Source organism: Lissotriton vulgaris, chromosome 7, assembly GCF_964263255.1.
Source record: "Lissotriton vulgaris chromosome 7, aLisVul1.2, whole genome shotgun sequence".
Lineage (NCBI taxonomy): Eukaryota > Metazoa > Chordata > Amphibia > Caudata > Salamandridae > Lissotriton > Lissotriton vulgaris.
Genome location: NC_141695.1, coordinates 930937451 through 930961780, shown reverse-complemented (window position 1 = coordinate 930961780; position 24330 = coordinate 930937451). Strand labels below are relative to the sequence as shown.

Genomic DNA, 24330 nt, shown 5'->3' with positions numbered 1-24330 from the left:
ATGGCAATTAATTAAAACTTATGTAAAGCATTTATTCAGGTTGTTATTATCAGACTGGGGGGAACTGAATTAGCAAGCGAACAGGAGTGGGATCCAGCAGCTGGAATGATGCAGCACCACGGGAAAGGCCTGGACTGATGGGCAGAAAACATTAAAAGCACCTGTCTTTGACCTTTACTGGTGGCCTTTAAAGGGAAATTAAACTCTCATTTGAATATGCATGCCAACAAACAGCAAAAGTTAAAATACAATAACAAAACCATGGATGAATCTGGAGAAGAGACAACGCTTGAAGGGGGTGCGTAAGACTGTAAGATCTCAATAGTAAGAAACTCAAAGAAAGTACCTGTTTGGAAGCCTCCAGGATGGCACGGAATCGCTCCTGCAGAGAGTGACATGTGTCCAGCTCGGTCCTGCTGATGACAATCAGGTGATCCCTCAGCCGCTCATAGAGATCTCCATCCAGGCTCTGCAAGGAAAGAGGCCATTAGGGAAGATTTACAGACTTCTACAAAAGCACAGAACAGTACCACAAACCAGTACCCCATTTAATTGCCCACTTAAAGGCCACAGTGTAAGCAGACCCAAATATGGAAAAACCGCATGCATTATCATATACTGAAAGCAACTGAACTCTAAATAAAATGTCATGAATTAAATATGTTATCGGTTCACTACGTTTTTTTAGGCAATTTACTTAGCAAGTCAGACATTTAACTCACATTCACAAACCTATAGAAAATGTGCACTCAGTTTAGCTTTTATAGCACGTTCCATAACTCCCATGAGAAAATCATGCGAGAAAACAATTTTCTTTGAAACAGTATTAATTCAATTACTGAAGAGGATCAACATTTTTCATAGGTTAAAATTATACAAGTTACCCTGGGCGTAATTTGTATAATTTGTTGTAGCATAATTATGGAAATTACAACAAAATTACACAAGATTATGCAGAATTACACAAGGAGCATAAACCAGCACTTTGTGCTAATTTCTTACAGCAAAATGCACCGCTGTGTCTAAAATGTACCTGAGGATGCATTTGTGCTAAGACAATGGCGCTAAATGCAACAGAACATGAACAGATGCTGCCAGCAGCCACTCACACTCACTACGTTCTCTGTTCCTATGATCTTGCAGTAGTGCTTTTGTACCAATTGCTCATAATTATGCAAACAAGCGTAATCACAGCATTTTTGGTAATTTCATTTAAAAGAGTAATGCAAAATTACAGAAATTATTCCCATTGCTCCAGCGTAATTAAAATTTCACACAGGGCTAGTTAAAATCATCTTAGTACACACCTTGGTTTCTAAGGTAGGCATGATACCGCCAATACCTGATTTATATTGACACTAAAATCTGCTTTGACTCTTTCTATATACTCCTTTTTGTTTCCTAGGATCCAGATATTCACTACAATGCTTTTCCTAAATGGGAAGTCTTGGCAGCTAAAACAATCCATCAACTATGCTTTTTGTAACATTAGAAGGACCGGGTTTTTAGAACCCAGCGGCGTCAGGGAGAACGCCTGAAACTTTCGAGTTCCCCTGTCTTGGCAAACAGAGACACGGGATACTTCTTGATGACGTTAAAGACCAAAGTTTATTGGCTGCAACCAGGAACAGAGATCTACGAAGCACAACACGGGTGGTTCGCTAGAGACTGCACAAATTCAATAAGCGGAGCATGGTCTTTTATGCCAAAAATCAAGCTCAGGCAACATTTCAAATTAGCATTCGGTGCATACAAACTGACCAATGACAGTGTAACATTTCAAAAGTAGCGTATGACGACAATCCCAGACAATCCCATTTTCCATTGTGCAGCCCACCAGAAATGACCAAGCAAATTCCAGGTTTCCTGTTCGATCAGGCCGGACAAACCCATCATAAAGCCTTCAACCCGGATCAATGATTATATCGTAAAGGAAAGGCAGAAACAGATTGGAAAGGAGATAGAAAGGTGGGAGCAGTGTACCATAAACTCGGGCCCGTCCTGCTCTTTGATCTTTATCAGGCCAGCTGCTGAACAAGGAACTGGCTCAGCGAGGTTAGCCTCGGGCAAGGAGTCAGTTCGGCCAGGTCACCCAGGAGTCAGCTAAGGCGTACGTGTCTCAAGGACTCGTTCGGCCACAGTCATCGGGCCTATGTTAGGGCAACCACACAAAATGGCTGCCGTATACAAAATGGAACCCGGAGGTTCAAACTAAATCCTTGAATACAGAGTGTTCTCCTATATCGATTCATACGAAAACACTCAGACATGCTACACTTGCCATTTGCGGTCTGCTGACATAAAAATCGTCCATTTCCGACAATCCTTAGTGAACGGGTTCGGAACCATCGAACCCAGTTCGCGAACCACGGAACCACAGTCCCTCCTTTTGCCCTTACATAGGCAACAGACCCAAACCCATGTTAATCTGAATCCGGATCTATATTCATCAGATCATCGATATGTTGCTGTAGCATCATCCTATTACTTAGTACCTCTCTCTGGACAGGTCTCCTTGCACACGAAGTAGTGCAGAGGCCACAAATAGCAGGAGCACACTGTACACAGAGACAGAACATGAAAAGGATTGCTAAGACCATCCCAATGACCATCAAAATCTTCCAACCTCAAGTGGATATCAATCCCCATAACCATCCCATCAAAGACCAATCTCCTTTGTCCAAATGGACAGAATCAGAGATTTTATGCAATTTGGAAATGGCCTGGAAGACTGATGGAGCGTTGTCTGGAATGAAAACACAGCAGCTGGATTGAATCAGCTTGCAAACTCCACCTCGATCTGCTAGAATAACATCAAGGGCAACTCTATTTTGAAGTGTCATGAGTCTATCCGACTGGTGTTTAGCCGTCAGGTTACCAAGGGCACCAGCAGTTTCAACTATGGTGGACTCAACCACTCTCGTCAACTGGCGAATATTCCTACTGTTAGCCATAGGTCCCCAGAACGGCAGAAAACCCTTGAAGAAATCTCCCAGTTCTTGTCCTGCAGTGTCTTCTTGGCTAAAGACACCTCTAGCAACTCTAGTCTTATGGTAATCTGCTGCAGCTGTAAAAGTGGGAGGTAACAGAAACGAAACAAAACATGTGCCGGAGAAGTTGGGGTGCAATCATGTATAAGCTTTGTCGTAGCAAACAGAATAGGTACCCTTAGCAGCTAGGAACGCTGGGGAAGACTGAGACGCAAATACATAAGTGTCAGTGCAAACACTCTTCCCTAACTGAGCCTTCGGATTCTTGCCGTTGCCCTGCAGACAATAGTGGCCCTGATGGGGCACTATCCAAATCGGTGGAGAACTTTTCGCTCGCTGGTTAACACTCAGACTAACTCCATATTCAGTAACGTTCCACCAATGTAAGCTAGTGTCTCATCTCTTGGAATAGTCTCATACGAGCTGATCCATCTAATCATGTCAACAATGCCTTTAACTATAGCACTGTTCTCTGGGTTGTCTTTCAGTGAACGTTGGGGGTAAACACTATGGGCATAGATAAACATCGTTCTATAAGCCCAAATCGAACCGTTTAAACTAAAGAGCAAAACTAAATAAAGAATACCCTTATCGGTTGTATGAGGCATCAAACCACAAATCCAACAGTTTGTCGTATTCATCACTAACTGGTGTTGGTGCAGAAGTTGGATGAAGGAATTGTTAACAAATTCCAATCGTCTAACTACCTCATGCTCAGGCAAAGGATGGAAAGAATGAGAAGAAATAGTATGTGAAGGTGTAGGTTGTACAGTGGCATTAAACGTCATTTTAAAAACAAATGTTACATAACTAGCTATAAATATCATAAAGCTCAATAGTAAAAATAAACATGGTATGAAAAAACTTTTCTTCGATATTATTTTACATATTCGTTTTCTAAAAGTCAATGTCTTTACAGGTCTCTCCAACTCAAAGAAATCCATCCTAAACTAAATGTGCTGCCCGCGGTGGTAGGTTGTTTCTGCTCGGGAATGCCTCTGCTAACCCAGGAAGGCTGCCTTGGGCCAACAGAACCCTCGACCTAGTGTCTCAGGCTTGCACTCCAAAGACTGATGGCAACCGCGACCCTAGCAGCATGAACCGGATGGCGGTTCAAGAAAAACAAAAATGAGTAGATCCTTGGTGGAGAGTTAACCTGTAAACAGAAAAAATCATCAAACTTTATTAGTCTTTATTTATTTGTCCATAACTCTCGGTCTCAGATTATAGCGGCTCTTTCCAGCCAATTCTTGATCAGCGAACAAAAGATGAGGCTCTGTAGTGTCCAATCGATCTGCAGGAGGTACTGATTCTTGCAAAATTCTATCGCTCTCTTTCTCTGAGTTTGTTCCAATCAGTCGAGCATCGCTGAACAGTATAAACCGTGGGACAACTTCTGTTTCAGAGTCTGCAAGTCCCTCCTGGACCCACTTATCGTATGGCAAGGGCAGAGGTGCCCTTTTAGTATGAGATCCGTGGATCCAGTTTCGCTTGCCTCGCACTCGGACCGCAGATCTTGTTGACAGGAGTACTTGGTAGGGCCCCGTCCAACGGGGCTGTTCGTTCTTGGTCCGCTGGAAGTTGCGTACAAAAATCCACGATCCAGGTTCAATAGAATGGCCTGGATCCTCTGCAGCTTGTGGAAGGCTGTCATGCACCTGTTGGCGTAAGACACTCATTTTAGTTGTCAGTTCACGCAAGTAGTCAAGCAACACAGGATACTCGAGGTCACTGAACCTCGTTGGTCTTGGTACGCCCCAAATATTTGCCGGGCGACCAAACACGACCTCATACGGACTCAAACCCATTCGTGAATGCACAGTCATTCTTGTGGACAAAAGTGCTAATGGCAAGGCATCTGGCCATTGTAAACCAGTGCTCTCTTGAATTTTGGCCAATTTCAACTTAAGAGTGCCATTATAGCACTCGACTAAACCAGCTGATTGGGGGTGATTTGCAGCGTGGAATTTCTGCCTAATCCCGAGACCATCACACACTCTCTTCATAACTTGACCCACAAATTCACTCCCATTATCACTCCAGATAATTCTCGGCATTCCAAACCTCGGGAAAAATTCTTTTATCAAGGCCTTCGCTGTGGACAAAGCAGTATTGTCCTTAAGGGGGTAAGCTTCTACCCATCTAGAAAAGGAGCAAACAGCCACTAACACATATTTCAAGTTGTTGCATCTCTCCATATGGATGAAAACTAGCTGCAAAGCCTCGAACGGATACGTAGGAGGAGCAAAATGAACAGCTGGTGTTGGAGTTCCCTTACCAGGATTATGCATCAAACACACCATACAGTTCTTGACCAAATTCTCTGAGCATTTGGGAATTCCCACATTCTGCCAAACAGGGGCCAACAGTTTGCAAATCCCTTTCACACTAATATGTGCCATTCCATGAGCCATTGTAACAACTGGAAGCACATACGCGTTAGGCAACAACCATCTCTGATGCTCTGACAAATCAGTCCAACAACCATTCGAATCCAATCTACCCTTGCTTTCTCTCCATTCATTCAACTCTTTCTCTGTGGCTTCACCTTGAATGGATTTCACGCTCTCAATGGTATCTTCACACATACTCTTCTCTGGAACCCATCTCGCTGGACCCGCAACATACATTCGACTCATCACGTTTCTAGCAGTTTCTTTCGCAACTTCATCCGCAAACGCATTACCACGAACAACATCATCCGTAACCTTTTTATGGGCACTGCATTTCACAATCGCTACTTGCAATGGTAACGTAAGAGATTCGAGAAGTTCATTCACCAGTTGCCCATGTTGGATTTTCGTCCCATGCGATGTCAAAAATCCACGTTCACGCCACAAACGTCCGAAGCTATGAGCCACACCAAACGCATACTGACTATCCGTGTATACATTCACACGTTTTCCTTTCGCCAACACACACGCTCTCGTAAGTGCAATCAATTCCGCTGCTTGTGCGGAGTTATGTTGGATACGTGCAGCTTCGACAACCGTATGCAAAGTCGTCACAGCATATGCTGCAGTCGTATCACCATTCGGCAACTTAAAGCACGAACCATCAACCCACAAAGCATCATCACAGTCAGGAAGAGGAGTATCCCGGAGATCCACTCTCCCTTTCGTCTCTTCTTCGGTTCTTAGACAACAATCATGCTGTTCTTCACTATCATCATCTGTCTCAAGTGAAATCGGCCACAATGTAGCTGGGTTTAAGGTATTACACCTTTTGATGTGCACATGACTCGCTAACAGTGTAAGCTCATACCCTGACAACCGAGCACTAGTTAAGTGCTGTGTCTTGGTACGATTCAACAAAGTATCCACTGCATGTGGAACCATAACCACTAACGTGTTATCCATAACCAAACCAGCAGATTGTCAAATTGACACAGCCGCTGCCGCTGTGGCTCTCAAGCAACTTGGCAACGCTCTAGCTACAGGATCCAAAGTCGACGAAAAGTACACACATGGGCGTTGCTTATCGCCAAACTGCTGAGTCAAAACTGACAATGCACATCCCTCTCTCTCGTGGACATACAATGTGAAAGGCTTACTGTAGTCGGGAGTACCCAACACAGGAGCCGAACACAACGCACTGCGTAATTCAGAAAAGCTCTTCTGACATTCGTCGGTCCAAGGAATAGGATTTGGAGTATCCTTAACAGTAAGAGCTATCAAAGGCTTCGCTAACAAGGAAAAATTAGGAATCCACTGTCTACAGTACGACGTGATACCCAAAAACGCACGTACTTCTCTCTGTGTCGTAGGAACACTCATTTTCGCAATAGCCTGAATTCTTTCTGGGGTCAGTTTCCTTCCCTCCTTCGATAAGAGGTGACGTAGGTAGGTAACCTCTTGTCGACAGAATTGCAGTTTTGAGAGAGAAACTTTGTCATGACAATCAGATAAATGACGTAATAATGACAAAGTGGCATCCTTACAAATCTCCTCAGTATCGGCGGCAACTAACAAATCATCAACATACTGAATAAGAGCTGCACGTTCAGGTAAAACCCACAGATCAAGTTGTGTATTTAAAGCTTGACTGTAAATTGATGGACTCTCGCAATAGACTTGAGGAGCGCGCTTAAAGCGGAAACTTCGTCCTCCTAAAGAGAATCCAAAGATATCCCTGCTCTCCATGGCAATCGGGATGCTGAAGAAAGCATTCTTCAAGTGGATCACCGAAAACCAGGTGGCAGAAGCCGGAATCAAAGTCAATAATGCAGTAATGTCAGGCACAACAGGAAATTGCGGAACAACAATCTTGTTCACTTCCCGAAGATCGATGACAAATCTATATACAGGAGGCTGTGAAGGATCAGTTCTCTTTAGAACAGGCAAAACAGGACTATTGCACACATTACCTCGCGTCTCTTCAATAACACCCTTGTCGATCAGATCATAAATGATCGCTAAAAGTGCACGCTCACCATCACTCGAGATACGATATTGTGGAATGCGCGGTAACTTAGCATTCGCCTTTAGTGTCACAACATACGGGGGAAAATCTAACAGGCCCACATCATTTGGACCCGTAGCCCACAGTGAATCCGGTAACAAAGACAATTCCGATGGAAGACAATCTTTCAATACATACATCGGAGAGATCACACTCTCACCCAAAGTAAGATGTACTCCTGCCGGAGAACAATACAAAGTCACATACAATCTCTTCAACAAGTCCAATCCCAACAAATTCTCATTACAACCTGTAGTCAAAAGAAGGGGTGCTTCAAACCTACGAGGACCAACAGAAAGGGGCAATGGAGCAGAAATGGGATTTGTGACGGGGGCGCCAGAAAAACCTACAGAAACATTATTAAAGCCAGACAAGGGTGCGCCAGGGAGTTTAGAATACATAATAGAACTCTTCGTAGCACCAGTGTCTAGCAGAAAAGGCTCTGACACACCTGATGCAATCACTGCAACATAAGGTCCACTCTGATCTACTGGAACTGAAACAACTACCTCTCTTTGTCCATGGCTGTCCTAACAATTACTACCATTTGCTTCGTCACCTTCAACGTAATAATCATCTACGTAGTACTGTGCTGTCCTACCAGACGAATTCTGCTGCTGATCAAAACTATTCATCGAATTCTGCGGAGGCAAAGGACGCACGTTCTGTCCGCGACCTCTACCTCTAGGCGCTTGCTGAGCACCTCTTCCTCTCACACCAAGAGCACTATTCGCTCGTTGTAGCAGGACCGGACAACTATTCTTAAAATGACCCTCTTCTTTACAATACGCACACTGATTAGGGCCATACGGAAAACGGTGTTGAGAAGTCTTGTCTCTTTGCGAGTTTCTCGAATACTGTTGAGGTTGCTGATAATCACGCTGATTATTAACACAGGGTGGATAAGCTTGTTGGAGAAGAACTTTAGTCTTCAATTCCTTAGTCTTCTTATCTTCTTTCTCTAACTCATCCTTGCATCTATTCTCATAGTACTGAGCCGTAGCTAAAATCTGCGCAGATGTAGAAACAGGCCAAGCACTCTCAGAATCCTTCAACTTAGTGCATAACTCGGGAAGAAGATTGTGTACAAATTTGTCGACGAACAATCTCTGTCCACCCTCGGTAGCCATATTCTGCCCACTATGATCGACAAAAGTTTCTTCAAAACGCGTGAAACCTGAAATCTGACAGAGTCTCATCTTTCTTCTGCTTACATGCAGACAACTTGTCCCAATTAACACGTACTTCGGGCATCAAAGTCTTCATGAGATTAATGATCCTACCAGGAAGTTCTGTAATAATATTTTCAGGCTTAGCACCTCCAACTTGTCTATCGTTTGCAGGAACAAGATTAACCCACGAATCACCCAATTCATTATCATGATCTGTATGTCGAATGACATTCCAGATGGGCTGTGGAACAACATTCCCAAACAACATATCTATGTCCGCCAAATTCATGATGCACAAACTCACAGTTTGCGTAAGCTCTTTATAATATCCCGCTGGATTTTTCCGCGGATCAGGCAAAGTCTGCTTAAGCGCTAGAACTTCAGCACGCTTCCATGGAACATGTACCCACACTCGCTGAAAGTGCGCAACAACAGGCGGAACAGCATTGGCATCAGCAGGTCTCCAAACCGGAGGAACCTCTCGCATCGGATACTGACACGCTTTTCTCCCAACTAACGAATCAGGCTCAAACAGCCGTTCAGAAGAAGCATTATTTCGAAATGACAATAACGTCGACACCGCTCTCTCGATGTTGAGGAGACTCACAATCGTTCCCTTCGCAAACTCAGAACGCAATCGAAACAACTCCTCAGGAGGTTTACCCACTTCGTCCATCCATTGGTCATGGAGCAACGCACACATGATCTCAAAAACATATCGTTGCTTAGGTGCTTCCCATTGCCGAAAGACATCCATGATACCCTCAGGGTCGTACTGAGACGTGTACGTAACCCATCTACGTGCCATGTGATCCAAAACCACTCGTTCATCCGTATCAGGCAACTGACTACGCAACTGTCTACGCTCACTCACTGGAGACATAACCAATTGTCCCAACCAAGGAGTCAGAAAACCAGAAAAGGCAGCAGTCATCCGCTGTCTAGGAGGAGTAGTCGGAAGAATAAGGGAAGACGAAACAGTAGTAGAAGAATCCAAAGTCGGAACTGAAAAAGCGTTAGGGACAGGCATAGAAGTAGCAGTCGTAGAAAAGAGCAAAGTTGGCGGCCCCTGAGGAGGCTGCGCCAAAGGAACAGTAGCCAACGGAAGAGCTGGCTGTAGAGGAATCGCAGGAGGCAGAATAACCGGCAATTGCACAGCCACCACTGGTGGCGGTGGTGCCGTAGCATTCTGCGCATAAGGTGGCGGTGAATTTAACAGATGGGACATTAAAGGATCTTTCACAAGATCTTTCTCGTCTTTCTGCTCTTTAGGCGGCAAGACTGGGTAGCATCTATCTACCGCTAACTTCCTCACTCTGAGCATCTGTTCACTTTCTTGTTATTCTTCATTATCTTTATACGCAATGGCAGCTTGCACCATTGACATACCTCTTTCTCGCTTATTCTTTTTCGCTAATTTCATTTCTTTCTGTTTGGCTTCTTTGCGCCATATGCGGAAAGAGTCAAACATCGCCGGCCGGGCTTTCTTCTTGAACAACTTCACCTCAAGGTTATCTACAACTTCAGTTTCAAAACTACCGTAACGGGGCCACTGTAGGACACCGTCACTCTTCGTATATTTTACCCAGATCTCATTATAACTAATAGGGCCCACACCATGTTTCACATACAACTCGTATGTAGGAGTTCCGATCGGAGGAACCGGACACGAATCCTCTAACCGGGAGTCCCTCATTGAACCACAACTAAACAAGTTTCTAAAACTGCTAAAACCAGGCATCTTGCTCACTAGTCTAGCTTCAAACAACAAGGGGAATCTTAAAACGATAGTCTTGTGAATACACGAATCGCTTGGCTTTGGGGCCTGCAGGTACCAAATCAAAGCGATCCACTAAAGTATACCAAACAAAATAAGGACTAGGAGACGCTCCGCTTATACTTAACTGAAATGTCGATGGCGTCACCAGAAGACCCGTCAATCGTCTCGCTCTACAAACGTCTAAGGCTCCAAAACAGGGCGACTGTCAGGGCAGCAGTCCTTCGTAGCCGTCGGAAAGATGGAAAACCTCGCAGCAAAGACTTTCGGACCACGATGACATACAGGGGTCGATGAAGTGGCTGGCCTTCCTCCAGAATTTTCACACAAAGCTTCTCACGAACCTCTGGCTTGGACCGGTACCGCTGAAGTCGCCCTACGTTGGGCGCCAACTGAAGGACCGGGTTTTTAGAACCCAGCGGCGTCAGGGAGAACGCCTGAAACCTTCGAGTTCCCCTGTCTTGGCAAACAGAGACACAGGATACTTCTTGATGACGTCAAAGACCAAAGTTTATTGGCTGCAACAAGGAACAGAGATCTACGAAGCACAACACGGGTGGTTCGCCAGAGACTGCACAAATTCAATAAGCGGAGCATGGTCTTTTATGCCAAAAATCAAGCCTCAGGTAACATTTCAAATTAGCATTCGGTGCATACAAACTGACCAATGACAGTGTAACATTTCAAAAGTAGCGTATGACGACAATCCCAGACAATCCCATTTTCCGTTGTCCAGCCCTCCAGAAATTACCAAGCAAATTCCAGGTTTCCTGTTTGATCAGGCCGGACAAACCCATCATAAAGCCTTCAACCCAGATCAATGACTATGTCGTAAAGGAAAGGCAGAAACAGATTGGAAAGGAGATAGAAAGGTGGGAGCAGTGTAGCATAAACTCGGGCACGTCCTGCTCTTTGATCTTTATCTGGCCAGCTGCTGAACAAGGAACTGGCTCAGCGAGGTTAGCCTCGGGCAAGGAGTCAGTTCGGCCAGGTCACCCAGGAGTCAGCTAAGGCGTACGTGTCTCAAGGACTCGTTCGGCCACAGTCATCGGGCCTATGTTAGGGCAACCACACAAAATGGCTGCCGTATACAAAATGGAACCCGGAGGTTCAAACTAAATCCTTGAATACAGAGTGTTCTCCTATATCGATTCATACGAAAACACTCAGACACGCGACACTCGCCATTTGCCGTCTGCTGACATAAAAATCGTCCATTTCCGACAATCCTTAGTGAACGGGTTCGGAACCATCGAACCCAGTTCGCGAACCACGGAACCACACATTCCACCTAAAAAGTCCCATGAAAAGCACCATCAAGCTATCAATTTCAATTTTGACAATTTCTTCCCACATTTTAAGGGTCTGATTTACAACAGCAATATTGTTCAACAGGGGTGACACTCTCATGTGAATAATCAACTGTCAGGTGGGGACTGAGGGCCTTTAAAAACCAATGGGTTGGCACAAAGGTGTAGAGTTTCATGGAAACTATCTTAAGGGCACAAAGGAAGACCTGGGCAGCACACATGTATGGTAAGTAGCATGTGTAATTATTACCCAGCTGAATTATACTCAATGTATCAACCTCAGAAGAATGAGATCCTGCCATGATTCAAACTTGTGACGCGCACACACAAACACACACACACACACACACACACACAGACCTCAGGGTAGTGTACACAGAATACACAGAGATTTCAAGGGGAGTGCTTAGCTCCCTAGGCAATTTACTAGATTGGAAAAGCATCGACGACAAACTCAAAGGGCATCAGAATGTAGAAACACATGACAAGAATTACTGTCACAAAAAGGAAGGGCTTTTTTATCACATGGGAACTGTATTGCATCAATGAATTACAGAAGAAGAGTATATTAGATTGTAATATTACATAGCCCAATTGTACTGTTTTGTTAGATCCCAGACTTTTAAGCTACTGAATCCGTAAATAGCTTTTTCCACTTAAAAGTTCCCTTGCAGTGAGACAGGCTTCTAAAGTAAACAATCAATAGGGCTTGATGCCAGGATGTTGTGGAATGCTGACCATAGCGCTTAATGGCTCCACACACAGCTGGAGTAAATCCATGGTTACAGGTTTTAATTCTACAAGGGGCAGATCTGCTTTTCATTCTTAAGAGTAAGATAAGACGGGCATGGATGGGTCGTGTGATGGTAGTATCCAGTTTTCTAGTGCACATTTATAGAGTACCAACATTGATTTACTCAAACAAGACCTCATTTCCTAAGCATATCCTGCAAACCGGCCTATCAGCGCCCTCAGAGTTATTGCAGCAAAGGAATTAGGGCCACAATTAGAGCTTGGCAGACGACCTACTCCGTCAAAATGTGGCTAACATCCCGTCCGTTGTATTTCAAGTGCCACGGGCTGTAATGCCCTTGTAATACGATGGACTTCACTCGACATCCACCATTTTAGGGACGGAGATTCTCGTCTGTCTGACTCTAAATAAGATCCTAAGAATCGACTCTCCAGCCCTACACGAGTCTCCTCTACCCTATGAAATGGATTAAAGGTCACCATGAGAGGGCAGAGACGCGGGAAGGTGATATTAGGGACGCACCATCGGCTCGTGAAAGGCAGCACTATAACAAGCCCTTCTGGTTTGCAATAGCTTAAAGGGGTCAAAGTTCATTGTCCGCTGGGCCGCAAAGGCTTAGAGCAAAAGACAGTCCTTCCATCAGCAGTGCAGAACCCGGAAGGAAAGTGGAAACAGTTTCCCACAGGCAACTTCCTCTAATAGCCCGCCCACAATGCAGAGGCATATCAGCGGTTGTGGCATCACAGGAAGTATTATTATTTAAATTCAAGTCCGTCCTCTAGCTGGGACATCCCTCTGAAGATGCTACCTTGCTGGTGACAGGCTGCGCTATACAAGTATGCTACAATACAATACAATACAATATCTCCCGATCGTGACTGCCTGCTAATAACAGGGCACCCCCAACATGTCAAAGGGGCAGAGCCACACATTGATAGACACAGGATCCCAGGAGCGAGTGAAAAGAACAAAGGAATCAACCCCAAAAAACACCTTAAGTTCTACATTAAACGTCGAATGGCAGTCTTGGTCCCAACTGCACAGTCTAATATACAACAGCTGTTGGGGGTCTGTTGTGTTTTACTATATCCCTTTTAAGCCACTATATACTTAAAAGTAACATAAAAAATAGACAATTTATATTACTGAAAACACAGTATAATAACGACTGAATAAAATATTTCAACTTTGTTAAAAATACACCTTAAGCCCTTCACGTGGATAGACACTTATTGAGGTAAGTGAAGAAACAGGCGAACAGATCTTACATTCATTCTGTCATTAGAGTCTCTGCTCAGTCAGCAGAGAGTCATGAACTGTCCCAGGGATATTCTGAGCACAGAACTGGGCAACTCCTACTGGGAAACTGCACCGAGACCACAAAAGTGATGTAACAGTCTATGAAATACGTCCACTGGCAAAAATATCTGTTTGTTTGATCTGAAAAAGTTCCCTTCCTCTCCAATAAATGTCAAATATGATGTGTACGAGCCGTTGTTAACCTTGATCGGATAACTACAACGTCTAATCCTCAACCCTACATCAAACGTCGAATGGCAGTCTTGGTCCCAACTGCACAATCTAAAAGACAAAAGCTGTTGGGGGTCTGTTGTGTTTTACTTGATCCCTTTTTAGTCACTACATGCTTAAAAGAAACATTAAGAAAATAGAAAATGTTATTAAAAACACAGAATGATAACGACTAAATCAAATATTTCAACCTTGTTAAAAATACTAAAATCTTAAAGCATTAATAGTACACCACTCAGAATGCTCTAAGATAACAATCCAATTAAATCTGGTTCCGGATTCATACTTTTGATTGGTATTGTGCCGGAATATCGTACCTTAAATGTTGTCTACCAAAAATATCATCTTCTAAACATTGTTTAAAAAAATAAATCACCCTAATAGAGTTAATGATACATGTGAAGGGGCAACAATCTTATAAACTATACTTAGTAGAGGAGGGAAAGCCAGAGCATGTTTGGAGCCAGGGGTAAAGCTTGGCTCTAAGAGCATAAACCAAAATGGAGCCTACAAAGACCTGTCATGAGTGACAAGTTGGAGAGGCAATGGAGTAGGCTGGGAGTAAAGCACACCGTGGAGGAAGAAGGAGTCTAATGCACACCATAAGGACATACTGCGATAGTCTGGTGCCCCAGGCAGTCTGGTAGCGCAGGCAGTCACATCACACTGCTGATTCTGCCTCAGACCTGCCTTTCAAACCTGCCTGTCACAGTTTCACCCCTCTTCCATAGTATTTTTTATCTTCCCTGCTTTGTCTCTCCTCTCCAATTTCTCATCACTCCCCACAGCAAAATGTGTCAATCGCATGTCACTAACCAGGTTGCCACCTACATTCCTCTCTGCCTTGTCGCTCCCTAATCACTGTTCATGTTCCTCTGCCCTATCTCTCTTTCTTTCCTTTGTCTCTTCTGTAATCTCCGTTCCCCTTTCTCTCTCACACCATGTGCTGGAGATGTCAGTGGGGTAGGGCTTTGTCTTTGCAAGAGGAGCACCTAAAGGCAGCTACAGAGTCAGCGGAGCACAGTTGCTGACAGAATTCGATGGGGTCTGCCCAACCTGGCTTGTTTTTGGCTCGACATTCACATATGACCTTGCACCGAGCAACTACACACATCTGGCTTGTGCCAGGCTCAAGTGTTCAAGTGGCGTGTCCACCTGAAATACGTAGGCTACAATGTTTTATGTAAAGATTATATTTTTGTTATTGATATTCTGACATGGAACCTTTTGATGGCATTGCGTTTTCTAGAATTCAACCCACAGCCTTCTACTTTCAAGGTAGGAAGGTATCGAAAAGGAAATACACAAAGCTTTCTCTATTTTCAACAGAGGGAAAATTAGTTAGATATCACTGGATACCAGACAAGGTGAACACGATTATTTGGTTTGGGTTCGTCAATATCCTTACTACGGTACTATGTTCTTCCTTTCAATCAGATTGTGCTATGTACACGCTGCACAGAATGTCAGGCAGTTGAGTCTTAATCCGGTCACATTGACCCTCATAAAGGAAGAATCAATGCTCCGAGAAGCTTTTTGTTCAACTATCATGCACGTCCTCCCGCAAAGCATCACCTGCTTTATGAAGATTAAATATGTGTATGTTACTGGCAAATAGCCCACTGAACTTGTCAAATGTAAAGCCAACTCGATTCCACAAGACACCTTCTTTCGTGTTCAGAACAAACCACCACAAAAGATAGCAGGGGCACCACAAGAATATGGGTATAATCCTGGCTGCAAACAGCTTTCAAGGATAGGCTAGTGACTGTCCCCTCCAGTTGGCATTGAAGCACAATAGAAACACTGTACCTGTATTGACCGCTTCCTTCTTTAATTCCTTCCAGTCATGGGCTGTGGACAAGTTATTAATTTAAATGTACAACATTACACCCTGTCCACTTCAAGCGCAGTCCTTTCAGTTTGCCAGTAGAACATCAACTGCAACCTGTTTAAGTATTTCCAAGTTGATCTTCGGCTGAGTAGTGTCAATTCAAAAAGGCAAATGCATGAGGACTCTGTGCATGGGTGTGGTCACAGAAAGTAGGATCCTCGTATAAGTTGCCAGGATGTGTTCTCAACTCAGTTTGTAGTAACAATCTACTCCAAATCAAACATATCAAGACGATCAGTGACACATACATTAAAAAGCATTGCGTCAAGAACACATACCTGCTTGAACAAACAGCCTACTTTGTATGTTATTGACCCATCCCTGGGAAATCCAATCACAATCCGAACTGTAGAATAAATAACTGAATGAGTATTATGAGAAGAGGAGCCAGCACCCAGCCTTTCATCTCCCACCACAAAGCTTTCCTGATCACTTTACCTAAGGATGGGGCAAGATCAATAAAGGCCCTACATGAGTTGGGGGTGAGAAGCTTTGTGCAAAGTGGGTCAGAGCAAAGCCTTTGAAAACCTGCTTTGTGGAAAATAGGACCACTGGTATTAGTCTAATTACAAAAATGGTTTGATATCAATATGGAAATAGTGTTTTTTTTCTTTTTATGTGTGCACTAGAGAGGATCCAGGAAATGAAAAGTAGAAACAATTTCACTACCACATCATGGTATCATGGACATGTATTCCACATTTCATCTGACAGTGGCAAGCGCCCTGAAGCATAATGCCCTACCTTCTCAATGTCAAACAACCAAGATTGAAAGAAATACCTTACAAGTGAAAAAGTGGTATTCAAGAGTGAGAGTAATGGCTCGTTGGTTTCGGCATTCACAGTATCCGCAGGTTCTCCAGTGAGGCACAAGTAAACTTATTTTTAGGCTGTGCCTTATGGCTAGTGGTTGTTTTATGCATTAGCTATACAGTGATGGACAAACATGCTTAGCACAACCACTCGAAACTCGGCAGAGGCCCCAAAATGACAAAGAGAGAATTTGATGTTTGTGACTACGTTTTTAAAGTAATGAGAAAAATTGGAATAAAAGAAAAAAACCTGGAACAATAATTTGTGTAGCAAACAAACTTTATATTTGTTTATTGCACTTTTGCAACTATTGTGTGGTGCACCTGTGCTGATGTTTTAAACTGTTATGATCCTATGAGGATTTGCCCTGTGACGGTAGGGGCGTATCAGTGTGCACGCACTCCCTAAGAAATATATGGGGGTTAAAATAGGAAAGGGATATAGGTTTAGGTGCTGTATTTTTTTTAAAGGGCTCCACTGGCGAATTTTTGGCTTAGCTTGCAAACACAGGTTGGATTTGTACTGAGTCAATGGTTGGTATGTATGTGATTCAAAACTGGAACTCTCGTGGAAGAATGAATTAGTAGTAAAGCCGCTCAATGGAAGAAAAAATACAATCCTGAAAACTTGGCTTGAGACCTCCCTCTGCCTCATGTTAGGGTCTCAATATCTCCCGTGATTCGGGCGGTGAGGGAGGTCATATTTTCTGAGTGACTAGTCCCTTCTTGCAACGCTTTTCTTATTCAATGATAAGAAGCCTAAACCTGCTTCAGGTCAGGATCTGGGGCCAATCAAGCTGGCCTCTTCTTTCCAGTTACCTGCTTCCAGAGGAGGTTTAATCCGGGCAGCATCGCTTCCTGTCAGTATCACTCCAGTGCCCGACAGAGGCTGGCGAAGAGCGGGCACGTGGCAGCAGCCTCGCGCTAAGAAGAGACACAGGCCTGGCCCGCACTACGCAAACATAAATACAATATTGGAAGCAGTTCCCGGTGAAGGACCCTGTGCCAGTAACAGCGCTGTCATCGGAGCCCTGTACAAGGTTGTACCCCGTTAATAATTTACGTGTCGGCCACTGAGACAGAATGCACTGCCAGACAGACTCCGCCGCAGCCTTGGGGGGACCTTCACGGCCATAAATGTGACAGAGGACACAGAGAAGACCATATCTGCTTCGGGAAACCTTCTCTCGACACACCTGGGCCACTTATGATTTCTTGACAAGTATGAATGAGCTCAAAGAGAACGAAGCCAAAGTACAAGAACCCGGGAAACAGAGATACAATCTGGGCAGTTCCGTATAATGAAGGGTCACCGATTAATAAACTCATTACACAGACGTGTAACCTGATACAGACGGTGCGGGATTGTCCCGGCCGACCTGTGCCGTCTGCAGGTGCGGATGACTCGCACTCGCCCGCCATGGCAACAGGGGCTTGCAAACACGAGCCTTCAGCCGGGGTGTTGCCAGGAGTGTAGTACAGCGCGGGCCCTGCACCACAGCACGGCGGGAGCACAACGCACAACCCCCAGCCCCCCGCCTGCAGAATCCAGCATCCTCCTGTCAGAGTGTAGACTGACTGGATAAGACTAACAGAAACATGACAGGAGACGAGAGGCTCGGGTTGGAGAAGGAAGACAGTGAGGGGGGAGGAGAAAAATAGCAAAACAGAGAAGGGTGGAGGAAAGAAATGTACGAACAGATGACGGATGGCTACAGGATGAGAAATACGAGACAACAAGCAATAACAACGCCAACAGCTCCGGCTATTGCGTAGCTCTTGCACAGTGAGGCATATAACATTAGCGCAAACGATTATAACACATCACACATACATGCACACATGAAGACTACAGGTTCCCTTGCACAAAAACAATTATGTATCTACGACACAGACCGACATACATCGATGTCCCAAGCACATTGAGCTGACACACATTTACTTATGCACAAAGGTCACTAAAAAGTACCCTTTTAAACAGACCACCAAACACACATACACCCATGTGCACAGGGAAAAGACAGACGTGACTGACGCCACACACACAGGCCAAGGAACATGCAGGTATTCATAAACAGAGACAACAGAAATAGAGGTACCGTACACAGAGACTAGAAGACTGACAAACACCCAGAGCCACTAATATACATCTTTTCAGGCACACAGGCCAACATACATGCAGCTACCGATAATCAAAGAAGCACCAAAACACACACACACACAGACAATCCAAATACAGTGAAAGACAGAGTGGTATCCCGGTGTGGGTACCTCTCCAACCAATCGCAGCTGGTCTGGTGACCCCACACCACGGATTTCCGGGCGTGGGAAGTGTTAATCAGTTTTTGTGCTGCCAGATACACACAGCCCTGGCTACACCAACACTGACAAACACTTCATTAGTTTTTGAGTAAACTAAAGTGACTTTAAATATATACTACAGCTACCATAATGGACCTGGAAGAAAAGTGTGCCGTATGCTAGGCGCCCACTTCCTTTCACGGTAGAAGTATGACAAATTAAGTAGTCCAAAGTTTTCTTTCACTAGTGAAGCATTGGGAAGATCCTGATTTTCGACTTTTCTGTTTACAACTTTACGATCGCAGTTGCCCAAGCAAAGGTTTTTTTCACATTGCAATATAATTTTCACTTCAGAGAGTGTTCAGTCTAATCGACTCAGACATGCTGAAGATCGCATGCTGACTACCTGTCTGCCAATGTCCCTTTCTAGGTGCACAAGAACAGTCTTGCAGAATCGCTTTTCGGAAGTGCACCGTTTGGCGAGTTTTGTATGCACAATAAATGTATGCAGGAAAAAGAGTCTTATGGGCCCACCCAGAATCCGATGATAAATATGAACGCAGGGACAAACAGTGTTCGTGCCCTATTTTGGATTCGGAGTTGGGCACAAATTGCGCATGGACCTGGCACAGTGAGATCCAGATAGATATCTCTATGTTCCAAGATCCAGATAGATATCTCTATGTTCCAAGATCTAGATAGATATCTCTATTTTCCAAGATCCAGATAGATAGCTCTATTTTCCAAGGCCCAAACCAGGGAGGTGGGAATATTTGGCTCTGCTGTGTAAGGGGTATAGCCCATAGGCTCCACACAAATAGTACAGCTGTCTGAAGTCTGCAATTCCGAGCCTGTAAAACCTGCTAAGAACAGTGTTGAAAGATTACGCTGCTATCCAAAGTCTGTTTCAGCACGACCTTGAGAGAGAGGTCTGTTGCCCAAGGCACTTTTACTTGCTTGTTTATTATTTAGAGCAGCAACAAGAACTTGAATGACAAATTACAACTTTACAACATGCAAAGCGAAAATTTGCGAACTGGCTATGTCCAGGTCCTTCTCGTATTTATCAAAATGAAAATAAAAGATAACTTTTTTGATTACACAAGAATAGAAGTCCATGGATATTTCACTAACAAGGCTGACTTTTGTATAAAATATATATTTTTTTGGTTCTGCAAAGATTGGACATTGTATTAACACGTAAAAAGTGCTTCTCCCATACTTTTGAGATAACTATTTTGTATACTGGTGAGCAAAACTAATTTCAGCAATTTTCTATTGGCCTGTTTCAAAGAAAATGAGAACATCCGCATTTGCATACACATATTACTATGGCTGCCAAATTGGCCTTATTTTTGATGATTCCAAATTACACAGGTACACTCCAATGAAAACGATTGGTCTGATTTAGAGTTTGCAGAGCCGAGAGTACTCCGTTGCTATGTCGGATGACATTAGCTTTCTTATCCCAAGGAACATCTGCCCACCAAAAATAGAGTGGTCCGCCGGCTCAGCGGGCAACTCTGTACATTGACAGGAACAGCCCTCATGGAGGTTCCTGTCAACATAGGAAAAGTTTTACAGAGCCATCGGATAAGATGGCTGACAGCCAACTTTTCAAAAGTTTTGGTTTTCCCAAAGCGGGAGTTTGTTTCATAAAAACAAAAAACATTTTTTTTTCTCCCAGGTGTGTGAGACCTTATTAGGTTACACCTAGACAACGTATGTGCTGCCTCTGCCAGACATGTGTTTACAAACAGTGGGCCCATAGCTTACCATTTGTTAGCTTCAGAGTCGCTTTCATTTCCTTCGTCCCAGTTTGTCAAAGCATGCAGGCACCATGACCCTTTCTTGTGTTTGGCACTCTTCTGAAACATGGGTCAAATGCTTGTGCCATCAATTGCTCCCATTTTGGAGCTACTTTTTTTGTGTTCAATCAAACGATATAAGTGCTTGTGTTTGTAGTCTGTCTCCAATTTCCCCATAAATGAGGCATCTCTCTTCCATGTTGCTGCTTTTCACTCCCACCTCCTACCCTGTACTCTTTGCCATTGCACTCTACGCTACTGCACTCTACCTGGAAAGGCCTGGACGAACACCAATTCCACAGAAGCCCACAACAACTTCAGAGCCGCAACCAATGCCCACCACCAACTCATCAGATAAACGAGGAAAAAAGTGATTGAAGACAGAATCCCCACGCATGCACACAACAGCAAACAAGTCTTCAACATCATCAAGGAGTTCTCCCAACCCACCAGCGAGTCCACTGACATCCCTCCCTCACAAGACCTCTGCGACAAACTCAGCACCTTTTTCCACCACAAAATCAAGAGCATCTACGACAACTTCGACGAAGACAACCAACACACTGAACCCTCACCAACCACCCTGAAGCCAGCGATCGACAACTGGACAGTCCTCACCACCGAAGACACACTGAAGACGATGAAGTCAATCCACACGGGGGCCCTCACGGACCTCTGCCCCACCACATATTCAACAGAGCCGCCAACACCATCGCACCCATGCACTGCCACAGCGTCAACCTCTCCCTGGCAACCGCCTCGTCCCCTGACGACTGGAAACACACTGAGATCAACCCCCTCCTGAAGAAACCCTTGGCAGACCCCACCAACCTCAAAAACTACAGACCCATCTCCCTGCTCCCGTTCCCAGCGAAAGTCATCAAGAAAGCCATCAACAGCCAACTCGCCACCTTCATCGAAGAGCACAACATCCTCGACTCCTCCCAATCCGGCTTCAGAAAAAGCCACAGTACGGAAACTGCCCTCCTCCCCGCAACAGACAACATCCGTACCTTACTGGACAAAGGAGAAACAGCAGTCCTCATCTTCTTTGACCTCTCAGCAGCGTTCAACACAATCTCTCACTGCACCCTAATACACAGAATCCACAATGCAGGGATCCAAAACAAGGCCCTTGACTGGATCCGCTTCTTCCTCTCCGGCAGAACGTAGTGGGTCAGACTCCCCCTTTCCTCTTGGACCCCACACATTCCACCTGCAGAGTCACCCAGTGGTCCTCCCTCAGCCCTACGCTTTTCAACGTCTACATGGCTCCGCTCTCCCCCATCGTCAGAACCTATGGACTCAACATTGTGTCATACGCAGACGACACCCAACTCATCCTCTCCCTATCCAACGACCCAACACCGCCAGACACAACTTTTGAGAAGGCATGGAAGCCGGCGCCAAATGGATGAAAAACAGTTGCCTACAACTAAACACCAACAAAATGGAAGTACTCTTCATGGGCCCAAACCCTGACGCCTGGAATGACACCTGGTGGCTCCCTGCCCTCAGAAGTCCGCCCACCCCCACGGACCACGCACGCAACCTGGGAATCATCCTGGACTCAGAGCTCAAAATGGACCGCCAGATCAACTCTGTCTCGTCGTCCTGCTTCCACACCCTCCGCCTCCTACGTAAAACCTTAAAATGGATCACCCTTGAACACAGAAAGACCGTCACTCACGCCCTGGTCACCAGCAGGCTCTACTACGACAACACACTCTATGCCCGAATAAACAAAAACCTCACCTGCAAGCTACAGAACATCCAAAACACCATCCTCAACCTGCCAAGACACTGCCACATCTCCCAGCACCTGGGCACACTCCACTGGCTCCTCATCAAAGCTGGAGTCACCTTCAAGATGCTAACTCATGCTCACAAGGCCCTCCACGACACCGGACCAGCATACCTGAACAGCCGACTCAAATTCCACGCACCCCAAAGGACCCTACGATCAGCCCAGCTCTCCTACGCCGTGGTCCCCGCACCAGAAAGACCAGATCGGGAAGCCGCTCCTGTAGGAAGGTGGATACCTGACTATGGTTACCCCAGATGTTTTGCCTAGTGTTTAGCTGGTTTTGGACTTAGTTGGCCTGGGATCCTGCTAATCAGGGCCCCAGGCTATCTGCTCTCTCTTTAAAATGGATTCCATGTACCCTAGGTACATCTCCAATTGGATACTGGGTCACCTTATGAGCCCCTGTACAGTGTACTATAGGTACCCAGGGCATAGGTGCATCCAAGGCCTACCAGGGGCTGCAGCATGCATTATGCCACCCCTGGCTGGCCACCCAAATTGACACAACTGGCTGATCACTCAGCTGGGGCAAGGTGGTGTAATCACCCTTTGCTTTAGATATAGTATACCTATATCTAACCTTATATCTAGACACATATACACCTACAAGTCACTCCTATGGCAGGCCTTAACAATCCTGGAGGCAGAGTGCTTAGTTTTATGTGAGATGGTGCTCTAGCATGAGCTGAGCCTGTCTGCAGATTTCGGAACCATGTCCTTTAGCTGTTCTGGGATATTGCCATACCATATACTCTTAAGTGCATTATGTACCTCGCTGTCAGATGCTAACTATGGTTTGGCTTTATCGAAACATGTCGAGTAAGCTGTCATACGATTTGGAATACTACCCCCTCACCAGTCCTGGTGACGGGGGTAGGATTCCACCCTTCTAGAGGGAGAAGACATGTTGTTCTAACTATTCCCGGTTAAAGTTAACCAGAGCCTCAGCATCACAAAATGGATGCTGCTGCCACAGACACAAGTCAGAGCTCCTGCTGCTGGGAGTCCTTCCAGCGAGGGAGGCTTGGACAATAGGTTTCCTGCCTTGGAAGGTGCTAGCACCACCCCAGACAGGATTTTATGTATTGGGACAGGGAGGGCTGAAAGGATTGAGACATGCCTGGGGCACACAAGGTGTCCCATGCATAGTCTAGTTCAAACCGGTGCTGGGGCTTCCCTGCCCCAGCTCTGGAGCGAAACTGGACAAAGGGAAAGGGGTGTAACAACCCCCTTCCCTGGTCCCACCCATAGGAGGGACCTAGCAGGTAATCCAGCCCCTAAGATCAGTATATAGGTAGGAGCTGAATCACTAGGACTTTAGATTATCCTGACTGAAACTTTGAAACGAAACTCTGGACCTTCATCACTCTACTTTGGAAGAAGACGACTGAAGAATCTCCCCAGTGGTCAAGGAGTGACCACCCTGCACAAGCAGGCACCATCCAGCGATCGACGACTTGCTTTGCCGCCACCTCCCGCCGGAGCCCGAGCCCAGAGCCTGACAAGAACCGGATTCCCAGACATCCATCAGCCCGATCCACAGTCCCTGCAAAGCTGAGACCCGTGGAGGCGACGTGAGACGTGGGACCCGCCATCTTGAAAAGTCTGCGACCTGCTAACTGTGCAGCCCGAGGTCCCCTCGAAGATGTGCATTGGGGATTGAGAAGCCCCAGCCCCGAGCAGCATCTGCATCGAAGATCAGCCCTGCACACTC

The 24330-nt window shown here is 45.3% G+C and overlaps 1 protein-coding gene across 1 annotated transcript in view; it reads right to left on the bottom strand.

Annotated features, from left to right (window-relative positions):
* FCHSD1 (FCH and double SH3 domains 1) overlaps positions 1-24330 on the bottom strand; it is a 309094-nt gene that overhangs the window by 169679 nt on the left and 115085 nt on the right. Inside the window, exon 9 of the mRNA XM_086931360.1 lies at positions 347-469. Coding sequence (XP_086787486.1) covers positions 347-469 — 123 coding nt within the window. The remainder of the gene's footprint in view (positions 1-346; positions 470-24330) is intronic.